General features: G+C 49.3%; 2 protein-coding genes across 4 annotated transcripts in view; one reads left to right on the forward strand and one right to left on the reverse strand.

Moving 5' to 3' along the window:
• Nucleotides 1–9,046, reverse strand: part of LOC135561663 (ubiquitin-conjugating enzyme E2 K-like) — a 16,085-nt gene extending 7,039 nt beyond the window's left edge. Inside the window, exons 1-5 of the mRNA XM_065003396.1 lie at nt 8,807–9,046; nt 7,474–7,567; nt 7,291–7,349; nt 6,881–6,963; nt 2,660–2,759 (exon numbers count right to left, since the gene is read on the reverse strand). Of these exons, the coding sequence (XP_064859468.1) occupies nt 2,660–2,759; nt 6,881–6,963; nt 7,291–7,349; nt 7,474–7,567; nt 8,807–8,869 (399 nt within the window). The 5' untranslated portion in view covers nt 8,870–9,046. The remainder of the gene's footprint in view (nt 1–2,659; nt 2,760–6,880; nt 6,964–7,290; nt 7,350–7,473; nt 7,568–8,806) is intronic.
• A 2,374-nt stretch (nt 9,047–11,420) lies between these two features.
• The window catches only part of LOC135561528 (small integral membrane protein 14-like), a 17,508-nt gene continuing 13,928 nt past the window's right edge, over nt 11,421–15,000 (forward strand). The window contains exon 1 of one of the 3 annotated variants that reach the window (XM_065003228.1): nt 11,421–11,660. The gene's annotated coding sequence lies outside the window, so the exon portion shown is untranslated. The remainder of the gene's footprint in view (nt 11,661–15,000) is intronic. The other 2 variants (XM_065003229.1, XM_065003230.1) reach the window with 2 other exon arrangements.

Raw genomic sequence — 15,000 nt, forward strand, 5'->3', positions numbered from 1 at the left:
CAGACAGATTCACACCGGTACCTGGTTGGAGAGGAGGAACACAGACAGATTCACACCGGTACCTGGTTGGAGAGGAGGAACACTGACAGACAGATTCACACCGGTACCTGGTTGGAGAGGAGGAACACTGACAGACAGATTCACACCGGTACCTGGTTGGAGAGGAGGAACACTGACAGACAGATTCACACCGGTACCTGGTTGGAGAGGAGGAACACTGACAGACAGATTCACACCGGTACCTGGTTGGAGAGGAGGAACACTGACAGACAGATTCACACCGGTACCTGGTTGGAGAGGAGGAACACAGACAGATTCACACCGGTACCTGGTTGGAGAGGAGGAACACTGACAGACAGATTCACACCGGTACCTGGTTGGAGAGGAGGAACACTGACAGACAGATTCACACCGGTACCTGGTTGGAGAGGAGGAACACTGACAGACAGATTCACACCGGTACCTGGTTGGAGAGGAGGAACACTGACAGACAGATTCACACCGGTACCTGGTTGGAGAGGAGGAACACAGACAGACAGATTCACACCGGTACCTGGTTGGGAGAGACAGATTCACACCGGTACCTGGTTGGAGAGGAGGAACACTGACAGACAGATTCACACCGGTACCTGGTTGGAGAGGAGGAACACTGACAGACAGATTCACACCGGTACCTGGTTGGAGAGGAGGAACACTGACAGACAGATTCACACCGGTACCTGGTTGGAGAGGAGGAACACTGACAGACAGATTCACACCGGTACCTGGTTGGAGAGGAGGAACACACAGACAGATTCACACCGGTACCTGGTTGGAGAGGAGGAACACAGACAGACAGATTCACACCGGTACCTGGTTGGAGAGGAGGAACACTGACAGACAGATTCACACCGGTACCTGGTTGGAGATTCACACAGACAGATTCACACCGGTACCTGGTTGGAGAGGAGGAACACTGACAGACAGATTCACACCGGTACCTGGTTGGAGAGGAGGAACACAGACAGACAGATTCACACCGGTACCTGGTTGGAGAGGAGGAACACAGACAGACAGATTCACACCGGTACCTGGTTGGAGAGGAGGAACACTGACAGACAGATTCACACCGGTACCTGGTTGGAGAGGAGGAACACTGACAGACAGATTCACACCGGTACCTGGTTGGAGAGGAGGAACACAGACAGATTCACACCGGTACCTGGTTGGAGAGGAGGAACACTGACAGACAGATTCACACCGGTACCTGGTTGGAGAGGAGGAACACTGACAGACAGATTCACACCGGTACCTGGTTGGAGAGGAGGAACACAGACAGATTCACACCGGTACCTGGTTGGAGAGGAGGAACACTGACAGATTCACACCGGTACCTGGTTGGAGAGGAGGAACACAGACAGACAGATTCACACCGGTACCTGGTTGGAGAGGAGGAACACTGACAGACAGATTCACACCGGTACCTGGTTGGAGAGGAGGAACACTGACAGACAGATTCACACCGGTACCTGGTTGGAGAGGAGGAACACTGACAGACAGATTCACACCGGTACCTGGTTGGAGAGGAGGAACACTGACAGACAGATTCACACCGGTACCTGGTTGGAGAGGAGGAACACAGACAGATTCACACCGGTACCTGGTTGGAGAGGAGGAACACAGACAGACAGATTCACACCGGTACCTGGTTGGAGAGGAGGAACACTGACAGACAGATTCACACCGGTACCTGGTTGGAGAGGAGGAACACTGACAGACAGATTCACACCGGTACCTGGTTGGAGAGGAGGAACACAGACAGACAGATTCACACCGGTACCTGGTTGGAGAGGAGGAACACAGACAGATTCACACCGGTACCTGGTTGGAGAGGAGGAACACTGACAGACAGATTCACACCGGTACCTGGTTGGAGAGGAGGAACACTGACAGACAGATTCACACCGGTACCTGGTTGGAGAGGAGGAACACTGACAGACAGATTCACACCGGTACCTGGTTGGAGAGGAGGAACACTGACAGACAGATTCACACCGGTACCTGGTTGGAGAGGAGGAACACTGACAGACAGATTCACACCGGTACCTGGTTGGAGAGGAGGAACACTGACAGACAGATTCACACCGGTACCTGGTTGGAGAGGAGGAACACTGACAGACAGATTCACACCGGTACCTGGTTGGAGAGGAGGAACACTGACAGACAGATTCACACCGGTAGGTTGGAGAGGAGGAACACTGACAGACAGATTCACACCGGTACCTGGTTGGAGAGGAGGAACACAGACAGATTCACACCGGTACCTGGTTGGAGAGGAGGAACACAGACAGACAGATTCACACCGGTACCTGGTTGGAGAGGAGGAACACTGACAGACAGATTCACACCGGTACCTGGTTGGAGAGGAGGAACACTGACAGACAGATTCACACCGGTACCTGGTTGGAGAGGAGGAACACAGACAGACAGATTCACACCGGTACCTGGTTGGAGAGGAGGAACACTGACAGACAGATTCACACCGGTACCTGGTTGGAGAGGAGGAACACAGACAGATTCACACCGGTACCTGGTTGGAGAGGAGGAACACTGACAGACAGATTCACACCGGTACCTGGTTGGAGAGGAGGAACACAGACAGACAGATTCACACCGGTACCTGGTTGGCCACTACTGCATCCTGGGGGTCGTCTGGTTCAGCTGCAGCCAGAAGAGCCTGGAGGGACAACAGTACTGTCCTCAGAGTCATCGCTGCTGCCCTGGGAGACAGGAAGAGGAGGGGTTAGAGAGAGGAGGGGTTAGAGAGAGGAGGTTCTGCCCTGGGAGACGGAGAGAGGAGGAGTTATAGGGAGAGAGGAGGAGTTGTAGGGAGAGAGGAGGAGTTGTAGGGAGAGAGGGGTTATAGGGAGGAGGAGTTGTAGGGAGAGAGGGGTTATAGGGAGGAGGAGTTGTAGGGAGAGAGAGGTTATAGGGAGAGAGGAGTTGTAGGGAGAGAGGAGGAGTTGTAGGGAGAGAGGAGGTGCTGCCCTGGGGACGGATTAGGGAGAGAGGGGTTAGGGAGGAGGAGTTAGAGAGGAGGAGGAGGAGGAGTTGTAGGGAGAGAGGAGGAGTTGTAGGGAGGAGGAGGAGTTGAGGGAGAGAGAGGAGTTGTAGGGAGAGAGGAGGAGTTGTTGTAGGGAGAGAGGAGGGTTAGGGAGAGAGGAGGGTTGTAGGGAGAGAGGAGGGGTTATAGGGAGGGGAGGAGTTGTAGGGAGAGAGGAGGGGTTGTAGGGAGAGAGGAGGGGTTATAGGGAGGAGGGTTGTAGGGAGAGAGGAGGGTTATAGGGAGAGAGGAGGGGTTGTAGGGAGAGGAGGAGTTGTAGGGAGAGAGGAGGGAGGGGAGGAGGGGTTATAGGGGAGAGAGGAGGAGAGGAGGAGTTGTAGGGAGAGAGGAGGAGTTGTAGGGAGAGAGGAGGAGTTGTAGGGAGGAGGAGGAGTTGTAGGGAGAGGGAGGAGTTGTAGGGAGAGAGGAGGAGTTGTAGGGAGAGAGGAGGGGTTATTGTAGGGAGAGAGGAGGGGTTATAGGGAGAGAGGAGGGGTTATAGGGAGAGAGGAGGGGTTATAGGGAGAGAGGAGGAGTTATAGGGAGAGAGGAGGGGTTGTAGGGAGAGAGAGGAGGGGTTATAGGGAGAGAGGAGGAGTTGTAGGGAGAGAGGAGGAGTTGAGGGAGAGAGGAGGGGTTATAGGGAGAGAGGAGGGGTTATAGAGAGGAGGAGTTGTAGGGAGAGAGGAGGAGTTGTAGGGAGAGAGGAGGAGTTGTAGGGAGAGAGGAGTTGTAGGGAGAGAGGAGGAGTTGTAGGGAGAGAGGAGGGGTTGTAGGGAGAGAGGAGGAGTTGTAGGGAGAGAGTTGTAGGGAGAGAGGAGGGGTTATAGGGAGAGGAGGGGTTATAGGGAGAGAGGAGAGGAGGAGTTGTAGGGAGAGGAGTTAGGGGGTTATAGGGAGAGAGGAGGGGTTATAGGGAGAGAGGAGGGGTTATAGAGAGGAGGAGTTGTAGGGAGAGAGGAGGAGTTGTAGGGAGAGGAGGAGTTGTAGGGAGAGAGGAGGGGTTATAGGGAGAGAGGAGGAGTTATAGGGAGGAGGAGGGGAGTAGGGAGGAGGAGGAGTTGTAGGGAGAGAGGAGTTGTAGGGAGAGAGGAGGGGTTGTAGGGAGAGAGGAGGAGTTGTAGGGAGAGAGGAGGGTTATAGGGAGAGAGGAGGGGTTAGGGAGAGAGGAGGGTTATAGGGAGAGAGGAGGGGTTATAGGGAGAGAGGAGGGTTATAGGGAGAGGGAGGAGTTGTAGGGAGAGAGGAGGAGTTATAGGGAGAGAGGAGGAGTTGTAGGGAGAGAGGAGTTGGGAGGGGAGAGAGAGGAGTTGTAGGGAGAGAGGAGGGGAGAGAGGAGGAGTTGTAGGGAGAGAGGAGGAGTTGTAGGGAGAGAGGAGGAGTTGTAGGGAGAGAGGGAGGAGTTATAGGGAGAGAGGAGGGGTTATAGGGAGAGAGGAGGAGTTGTAGGGAGAGAGGAGGAGTTGTAGGGAGAGAGGAGGAGTTGTAGGGAGAGAGGAGGGGTTGTAGGGAGAGAGGAGGGGTTATAGGGAGAGGAGGGGAGAGAGGAGGTTAGGGAGAGAGGTTGTAGGGAGAGAGGAGGGTTATAGGAGAGAGGAGGAGTTGTAGGGAGAGAGGAGGAGTTGTAGGGAGAGAGGAGGAGTTGTAGGGAGAGAGGAGGGGTTGTAGGGAGGAGAGGGAGGAGTTATAGGGGAGAGAGGAGGAGTTGTAGGGAGAGAGGAGGGGTTGTAGGGAGGGAGGAGTTGTAGGGAGAGGGAGGGGGTTGTAGTTGTAGGGAGAGAGGAGGAGTTGTAGGGAGAGAGGGGTTGTAGGGAGAGGTTGTAGGGAGAGAGGAGGAGGGAGAGGGTTGTAGGGAGAGAGGAGGAGTTGTAGGGGAGAGAGGGAGTTGAGGGAGCCAGGAGGTTAGATGAGGAGTAGGGAGAGGAGGAGGAGAGAGGGTTGTAGGGAGAGGAGGGGTTATAGGGAGGAGGGAGGGGTTATAGGGAGAGGGAGGGGTTATAGGGAGAGAGGAGGGGTTATAGGGAGAGAGGAGGAGGGTAGGGAGAGAGGAGGGGTTGTAGGGAGAGAGGAGGGAGTTGTAGGGAGAGGAGGAGTTGTAGGGAGAGAGGAGGAGGTTATAGGGGAGAGAGGAGGAGAGAGGAGGAGTTGTAGGGAGAGAGGAGGGAGTTGTAGGGAGAGGAGTTGTAGGGAGAGGAGGGGTTGTAGGGAGAGAGGAGGAGTTGTTAGGGAGAGAGGAGGAGTTGTAGGGAGAGAGGAGGAGTTGTAGGGAGAGGGAGGAGGAGTTGTAGGGAGAGAGAGGAGGAGTTGTAGGGAGAGGAGGGGGAGGGAGAGGAGGAGTTGTAGGGAGAGAGGAGGGTTGTAGGGGAGAGAGGAGGGTTATAGGGAGAGGAGGAGTTGTAGGGAGAGAGGAGGAGTTGTAGGGAGAGGAGGAGTTGTAGGGAGAGAGGAGGGGTTATAGGGAGGAGGAGTTATAGGGAGGGAGAGGGAGGAGTTGTAGGGAGAGGGTAGGGAGGAGGAGTTGTAGGGAGTTATAGGGAGAGGGAGGAGTTGTAGGGGAGAGAGGAGGAGTTGTAGGGAGAGAGGAGGGTTGTAGGGAGAGGGAGGAGTTGTAGGGGAGAGGAGGAGTTGTAGGGAGAGGAGGAGTTGTAGGGAGAGGAGGGAGTTATAGGGAGAGAGAGAGGAGTTGTAGGGAGAGAGGAGGGGTTATAGGGAGAGAGGGAGGAGTTGTAGGGAGGAGAGGGGTTGTAGGAGAGGAGGAGGTAGGGAGGAGGAGGAGTTAAAGGGAGGAGGTTGTAGGGAGAGAGGAGGGGTTGTAGGGAGAGGGAGGAGGTTGTAGGGAGAGAGGAGGAGTTGGGGAGGAGGGGAGGAGGTAGGGAGAGGGGAGGGTTGTAGGGAGAGGGAGGAGTTGTAGGGAGAGAGCAAGGGAGAGAGGAGGAGGAGTTGTAGGGAGAGAGGAGGAGGGGAGTGTTTCTTAGGGAGGGGTTGTAGGGAGAGAGGAGGGGTTGTAGGGAGAGAGGAGAGAGGAGGAGGGTTGTAGGGAGAGAGGAGGAGTTGTAGGTGAGGGAGAGAGGAGGAGTTGTAGGGAGAGGGAGGAGGAGTTGTAGGGAGAGAGGAGGAGTTGTAGGGAGAGAGAGGAGGAGTTGTAGGGAGAGAGGAGGAGTTGTAGGGAGAGAGGAGGAGTTGTAGGGAGAGAGGAGGAGTTGTAGGGAGAGGAGGGGTTGTAGGGAGAGAGGAGGGGTTGTAGGGAGAGAGGAGGAGTTGTAGGGAGAGAGGAGGGGTTGTAGGGAGAGAGGAGGGGTTGTAGGGAGAGAGAGGGGGTTGTAGGGAGAGGGAGGGGTTGTTATAGGGAGAGGAGGAGGAGTTGTAGGGAGAGAGGAGGAGTTGTAGGGAGAGAGGAGGTTGTAGGGAGAGAGGAGTTGTGGAGTTGTAGGGAGAGGAGGAGGAGGAGGGTTGTAGGGAGAGAGGAGGAGTTGTAGGGGAGAGGAGTTGTAGGGAGAGAGGAGGAGTTGTAGGGAGAGAGGAGGGAGAGAGGAGGAGTTGTAGGGAGAGAGGAGGAGTTGTAGGGAGAGGGAGGAGTTGTAGGGGGAGTTGTAGGAGTTGTAGGGAGAGAGGAGGAGTTGTAGGGAGAGAGGAGGAGTTGTAGGGAGAGAGGAGGGGTTGTAGGAGAGGAGGAGTTGTAGGGAGAGAGGAGGTTATTGTAGGGAGAGAGGAGGAGTTATAGGGGAGAGAGAGGAGGAGTTATAGGGAGAGAGGAGGAGTTATAGGGAGAGGGGAGGGGCGTAACTATGTGTGACTCACCACTGGTCTTTGAGGATGTCCAGACAGATGGCTCCTGTTACTGAGCTGATGTTGGGGTGCCAGATCTTAGTGATGAACCTCACCTGGGGAGAGAGAGGGTGTTAAACACAAGATAGTAGTGTACCATCATAGTGACTCTTAAAGGGATGTGTTTCTTACCTTGGGAGGGTTAAAGGGATGTGTTTCTTACCTTGGGAGGATTAAAGGGATGTGTTTCTTACCTTGGGAGGGTTAAAGGGATGTGTTTCTTACCTTGGGAGGATTAAAGGGATGTGTTTCTTACCTTGAGAGGATTAAAGGGATGTGTTTCTTACCTTGGGAGGGTTAAAGGGATGTGTTTCTTACCTTGGGAGGAGGATTAAAGGGATGTGTTTCTTACCTTGGGAGGGTTAAAGGGATGTGTTTCTTACCTTGGGAGGGTTAAAGGGATACGTTTCTGGGATTTTGATTTCCAGTTGAAATCTGCCACCTTAGAAAGGAGAAAAAACAGTGCATATATGATCTGTATTGATGTGTGTGTGTGTGTGTGAGTGAGCAGGTGTGTGTGTGTGAGTGAGCAGGTGTGTGTGAGACCAGGTGTGTGTGTGTGTCACCTTCGTACGGCGTGTCTGGTGGTCCTGCGATCTCTCCTCGCAGCTCTGTGAAGTTTTCATCTACCAGATCCACCTTGATCTGGTTTTTACTCGTCTGTCAGAGAAAGAGAGGGATGGAGGGAGAGGGATGAGGAGAGAGGGAGGGAGAGGGATGAAGGGAGAGGGATGAGGAGAGAGGAGGGAGGGAGAGGGATGAGGAGAGAGGGAAGGAGAGGGATGAGGAGAGAGATGAGGAGAGAGGGAGGGAGGGGATGAGGAGAGAGATGAGGAGAGAGGAGGGAGAGGGATGAGGAGAGAGGGATGGAGAGAGGGAGGGAGAGGGATGAGGAGAGAGGAGGAGGGGATGAGGGATGAGGGAGGAGGAGGAGGGATGAAGAGAAAGGGAGAGGGGAAGAGAGAGGGAGAGGGATGAAGAGGGAGAAGAGAGAGGGATGAAGGGAAATGAAGAGGGGAAGAGAGAGGGAGAGGGATGAAGAGGGGAAGAGGGATGAAGAGAGATTGTGGTTCCGTAGGACCCTTCTCCATTGACAAGTCCGTCCATCAGACCCCATCAACACAGTTATAGCAGTAGCCACTGTCTGCCCCAATACTTCCCTTGTTCTTATTGAAACAGGACATGGGAGATCCACATTTTCATTTAGCAAGCTAAACAACTAAACAGTCTCTCATGATGTGCTATATTAAAGAACTGACAACAGTCTAGCTATCTAGCTACAGGGTCCAAAACTTCCTAAATAAATAATGTCTTCATAGCAAAGACACGAGCTTATTACGTAGTGAGAGGGGTGCACCGAGGCAGCTGTCAAACTAGCATGCTAGCTAACAAGCTAGCTACCCTGTATTAGCTACCTAGCAACACAAGTTTCTCCCTTCAGCTAGTTAGCTTATGTCAGCTACAAAAACGTCAACACAGGGAGGATAAAAACAAACTATTTTTTAGCATCTTGACAACTATTTGGGCTGACACTCGACATTTTGGCGTTAGGGGCTTTTGTTTTTGGTTTGTATGGGGTTTTGTCTTGTTATCTGTCGCAGGCCTGTCCCCTTTGGGCTAACATCCGCGATATTTCCTGATCTGTGTCGCCGACACCCTTTCACTTCGCACCGGGCATGTTGTCGCTCAATCACCGATAAAGTTCCCCTCGATAGGGCCTCGCTTGTTTTCCGCTGCATCAGAAACGCAGATTGGATAACTCGCAAGCTAAACATGTTCCTTTGCATGACAACTTGCAAAACATAAACAACTACAGTTTTAATTTAAACTGGTTTAAAAAAAACGATTTGCCATAAGTAACCGTAAATAGTCATAAGGATATTTTTTTTTTTATCAAACCTCTTCGCTTTTCAGAACTTCTTTGAATTCCCGTTTGATCCTCTGGACCGCTATATTCGTCATGGCTCTGCCGTCGCCCTCCGTCCAGTAGCGGGATGTTACACCTGGTCGAGCCTCGGTCCACTCCCGTTGCTGTGTGGATATCTTCTGTTACACTCTCCAGCCCTCCTCTCTCTCTATCTCTCTACCTCTATATTTCTACCTCTATATTTCTACCTCTCTCTTTCTCTACCTCTCTCTCCCTCTCTCTCTATCTACCCCTCTCTCTCTATCTACCTCTCTCTCTCTATCTCTCTACCTCTATATTTCTACCTCTCTATCTTTCTCTCTACCTCTCTCTATCAGTCTATCTCTCTATCTTTCTCTCTACCTCTCTCTCAATTCAATTCAATTCAATGCAAGGGCTTTATTGGCATGGGAAACATTTGTTAACATTGCCAAAGCAAGTGAGGTAGATAATATATAAAGTGAAATAAACAATAAAAATTAACAGTAAGACATCACACATACAGAAGTTTCAAAACAGTAAAGACATTACAAATGTCATATGATATATATATACAGTGTTTTAACAATGTACAAATGGTAAAGGACACAAGATAAAATAAATAAGCATAAATATGGGTTGTATTTACAATGGTGTTTGTTCTTCACTGGTTGCCCTTTTCTCGTGGCTCTCTCTCCTCTGTTTCGTTCACTCTCCTTTCTTTCCCCTCTTCAAAAACACAGCACTCCTTTCTTGAAAATGCGTGCAGCACAGTCTTGTCAGTAACTGAGCCTGGAAATATGAGCACAGTCTTGTCAGTAACTGAGCCTGGAAATATGAACACAGTCTTGTCAGTAACTGAGCCTGGAAATATGAACACAGTCTTGTCAGTAACTGAGTCTGGAAATATGAACACAGTCTTGTCAGTAACTGAGTCTGGAAATATGAACACAGTCTTGTCAGTAACTGAGCCTGGAAATATGAACACAGTCTTGTCAGTAACTGAGCCTGGAAATATGAACACAGTCTTGTCAGTAACTGAGCCTGGAAATATGAACACAGTCTTGTCAGTAACTGAGTCTGGAAATATGAACACAGTCTTGTCAGTAACTGAGTCTGGAAATATGAACACAGTCTTGTCAGTAACTGAGCCTGGAAATATGAACACAGTCTTGTCAGTAACTGAGCCTGGAAATATGAACACAGTCTTGTCAGTAACTGAGCCTGGAAATATGAACACAGTCTTGTCAGTAACTGAGTCTGGAAATATGAACACAGTTTGTTTTTGTTGCCTGGAACTAACGTTACTAGAACATGTTTATGTGAAAGGTTGGTTTGTGGAAATACCTAGAAAGACAACGTTGTTGTTGTTGTCAGTAACTGCTGTATTCCTCTGTTGAAGTCATGTGATATGATGGGATGGTGTGAATACATCACCACTAATACCACTATTCATATGTAACTGTAAATACCACTAATACCACTATTCATATGTAACTGTAAATAACACTAATACCACTATTCATATGTAACTGTAAATAACACTAATACCACTATTCATATGTAACTGTAAATAACACTAATACCACTGGTCATATGTAACACAGTGCTTGTAAATGGAAATATGAACACCACTAATACCACTATTCATATGTAACTGTAAATAACACTAATACCACTATTCATATGTAACTTTAACATGACTAAGAAGGTTATATCGGGGCCTGTGTCAAACCACAAGTGCTACATTGTAGCTGCACACAGTTTAGGAAATTCTCTCTCTGACACACAAACACAGTACATTGTCACTAATTCTCACTGTGTGTCTGTGTGTCTTGGCTACCAGTGTCCGGTATAATAGATTGCCTATTGGTCGAGGGTAAAATCACAGAGTGGAGTTGACATCTCCAGCATCTTCTCTGTTGTTATGATCTGCTGAACAGGGACAGGCCTGTGTGACATATTTTTTTTTCTCCAGACATCTCTGTCCTTTTCCGTCAACACGGATGGACTCTATATTCAGAGAAAATACAGAGGTTTTGTTTTCTCATTCACTTGAACATGAAGGTGAGTTAATCAGCAGATATTGATTTAGTTGTACACCTGACATGTACTGTTTATTCTTCATAATATACTCCCATCTGTCACTGGGTGATTGACCATGTATGGTTTGTTTACTTTCCGCACGTCATCGCGTCTTAACTCGCTCTTGACTTGGATTGGCTGAAATCAATCAAAGTAAACCAATCGGATGTCTGAGACAGTTGAAACGCTGAGGTTGAAGAAAAAAAAACGAAAGTTTCCACGTTACCACAGTCACAAAGTCAAAAATTGCTAACCTTTAATGCATAACCTTAAATAGCATTTTGGTATAATTTATTTTCATACATCTTTACAATATAGCCAGTGTGGTTAAGATTTAAAATACAATTGAAAAAGAGAAATTGTAGAAATAGGCGCTATTTATGACTTTATGGCTGTGGTAACTAGTGACGAGCAAAACACGAGTACCCTGTCTACTCGGAGATCTCGCGTGATGTCCGTGACGTGGCTGTCGCGTACTGTATCGAAACACAGACAGGCAGAGCTTGGGTGTTATCATTAGTTCCCCGTTTTGCAACTAAAACCACCGTTTCTATTGGACAGTAAATCGGGTAGGTCCCCTCCCGTTTCGTTGGCCTCCGTTTATGGAACGTGTTGCAACAGAATTGGCATAATGAATGAGCCCCTGGAAATCTTCTACTGTACAGATGAAAACAGTTTGGCCAGCTGTGGCTTTCTGATAACGTGTCTACAGTCGGGAACGATAACAACAAGAAACATACATTCACTGGACTCTAAAAGCTGCGTCTGGATCAGTGTGTTCAGGTAAAGTGTCGTCTCTCTGTCCCTTCAATAACACGGCAAAACGCAAATGCACTGGCAGCGCTGGGTAAAAGTACTGAATCTTACAGGGTAGGTAGCATAAACGCATCCACACGTAACGAATTAAGTTTTGGAATATAATATGCATCAAAAGCTCCAATGCGAAGTTGCATCTCTATTTGGCTAGACGGCACCAACAGATCTGGGTTCAGGCTAGACGGCACCAACAGATCTGGGTCCAGGCTAGACGGCACCAACAGATCTGGGTCCAGGTTAGACGGCACCAACAGATCTGGGTCCAGGCTAGACGGCACCAACAGATCTGGGTCCAGGTTAGACGGCACCAACAGATCTGGGTCCAGGCTAGACGGCACCAACAGATCTGGGTCCACCACCAACAGATCTGGGTCCAGGTTAGACGGCACCAACAGAAGTTGCACCTATATATTTTCGAGTTTTTACATAAAACGGATCAGAGAACCGAAGTCATGCCGGAAAAGAAAATTTCGGTGTGTGACGTAATATGGAGGACCCGACAAGTCAGCCTCTTCCCTGTAAATGTCATGTAAAACTCCCGACAAAAAAAAAAACTTCACTTCAAATTATCCGCAGTCATGACTTCTGGTTTCAATTCAATTGTATCAGCCAACTTACAAAAGCAAATTACTTTTATGAATGTATAGGTACAAAATAAGTTTGCCATCTTGCTAGCCAACTATAGCCTTTTACTAACTGTTAAGTACTGCGTGAACCAGTTGCTATCAACGCTTAGCTTACAGCTACATTAAAGGAAACAAACGTTTTGAAATACATAACGCCCAACCACTTATTAAATAATGTTGCCGGTATATGCAGTTATCTTAGGACACTGTTTGTTTTAGTTTAGTTTTATTGTTCCATAATACAAGACAGGAGGACTTTGTCAGCCTTGGATGTGTACGCCCAGAGACTAGCTGCTAACTAGTTACAGTTGGGGCGGCAGGGTAGCCTAGTGGTTAGAGTGTAGAGGAGGTAGGTAGCCTAGTGGTTAGAGTGTAGAGGCGGTAGGGTAGCCTAGTGGTTAGAGTGTAGAGGCGGCAGGGTAGCCTAGTGGTTAGAGTGTAGAGGCGGCAGGTAGCCTAGTGGTTAGAGTGTAGAGGAGGCAGGTAGAGCCTAGTGGTTAGAGTGTAGAGGTGGCAGGGTAGCCTAGTGGTTAGAGTGTAGAGGTGGCAGGGTAGCCTAGTGGTTAGAGTGAGGCAGGTAGCCTAGTGGTTAGAGTGTAGGCAGGGTAGCCTAGTGGTTAGAGTGTAGAGGCGGCAGGGTAGCCTAGTGGTTAGAGTGTAGAGGAGGCAGGGTAGCCTAGTGGTTAGAGTGTAGAGGAGGCAGGGTAGCCTAGTGGTTAGAGTGTAGAGGCGGCAGGGTAGCCTAGTGGTTAGAGTGTAGAGGCGGCAGGGTAGCCTAGTGGTTAGAGTGTAGAGGAGGCAGGGTAGCCTAGTGGTTAGAGTGTAGAGGCGGCAGGGTAGCCTAGTGGTTAGAGTGTAGAGGCGGCAGGGTAGCCTAGTGGTTAGAGTGTAGAGGCGGCAGGGTAGCCTAGTGGTTAGAGTGTAGAGGAGGCAGGGTAGCCTAGTGGTTAGAGTGTAGAGGAGATGGTTAGGTAGCCTAGTGGTTAGAGTGTAGGCGGCAGGGTAGCCTAGTGGTTAGAGTGTAGAGGCGGCAGGGTAGCCTAGTGGTTAGAGTGCCTAGTGGTTAGGAGGTAGGGTAGCCTAGTGGTTAGAGTGTAGAGGGTGGCGGCAGGGTAGCCTAGTGGTTAGAGTGTAGAGGCGGCAGGGTAGCCTAGTGGTTAGAGTGTAGAGGAGGCAGGGTAGCCTAGTGGTTAGAGTGTAGAGGAGGCAGGTAACCTAGTGGTTAGAGTGTAGAGGCGGCAGGGTAGCCTAGTGGTTAGAGTGTAGTGTAGTGGTTAGAGTGTAGAGGCGGCAGGGTAGCCTAGTGGTTAGAGTGTAGAGGAGGTAGGGTAGCCTAGTGGTTAGAGTGTAGAGGTGGCAGGGTAGCCTAGTGGTTAGAGTGTAGAGGAGGTAGGTGGTTAGCCTAGCCTGGTTAGAGTGTAGGGCGGCAGGATAGCCTAGTGGTTAGAGTGTTGGACTAGTAACTGAAAGGTTGCAAGTTCAAATCCCCAAGCTGACAAGGTACAAATCTGTTGTTCTGCCCCTGAACAGGCAGTTAACCCACTGTTCCTAGGCCGTCATTGAAAATAAGAATTAGTTCTTAACTGACTTGCCTTGTTAAATAAAGGTTAAAAAAATATATATATATAAAACATAAAAAATATTGAACTGAAGAGGCTGATGCCAAAACCACCAAAATACTATATATATAGTATATATATCTATTCTATATTACTCTACGTTTCTAGAAACATAACTCCCTTTTTAACTAGTGTTAGGGTTGCGTAATACAGGATAAAATACAGGATCCAACACTAGCCAAATAGAGGTGCAACTTCGCATTGGAGCTTTTGAGCTTTTATATTCAAAACTTAATTCGTTAGGTGTGGATGCGTTTATGCTATCAAAATAATTTCACAAATGCAACATTATTTTGTTGAGTGACATGTTTGTGGCCGTTTGTCTTCTGTTGACACACAGGTGTTCAGAGACTCAGATAATTAATCAGGTCGTCCACAGGTGTTCAGAGACTCAGATAATTCAGCAGGTCGTCCACAGGTGTTCAGAGACTCAGATAATTCAGCAGGTCGTCCACAGGTGTTCAGAGACTCAGATAATTCATCAGGTCGTCCACAGGTGTTCAGAGACTCAGATAATTCACCAGGTCGTCCACAGGTGTTCAGAGACTCAGATAGATTCATCAGGTCAGATAATTCACCAGGTCCACAGGTGTTCCACAGGTGTTCAGAGACTCAGATAATTAATCAGATAATGACAGGTGTTCAGAGACTCAGATAATTCAGCAGGTCGTCCACAGGTGTTCAGAGACTCAGATAATTCATCAGGTCACAGGTGTTCAGAGACTCAGATAATTCAGCAGGTCGTCCACAGGTGTTCAGAGACTCAGATAATTCATCAGGTCGTCCACAGGTGTTCAGAGACTCAGATAATTCACCAGGTCGTCCACAGGTGTTCAGAGACTCAGATAATTCACCAGGTCGTCACAGGTGTTCAGAGACTCAGATAATTCACAGGTCGTCCACAGGTGTTCAGAGACTCAGATAATTCATCAGGTCGTCCACAGGTGTTCAGAGACTCAGATAATTCACCAGGTCGTCCACAGGTGTTCAGAGACTCAGATAATTCACCAGGTCGTCCACAGGTGTTCAGAGACTCAGATAATTCACCAGGTCGTCCACTCT

Source organism: Oncorhynchus nerka, linkage group LG18 (assembly GCF_034236695.1).
Source record: "Oncorhynchus nerka isolate Pitt River linkage group LG18, Oner_Uvic_2.0, whole genome shotgun sequence".
NCBI classification, from domain to species: domain Eukaryota; kingdom Metazoa; phylum Chordata; class Actinopteri; order Salmoniformes; family Salmonidae; genus Oncorhynchus; species Oncorhynchus nerka.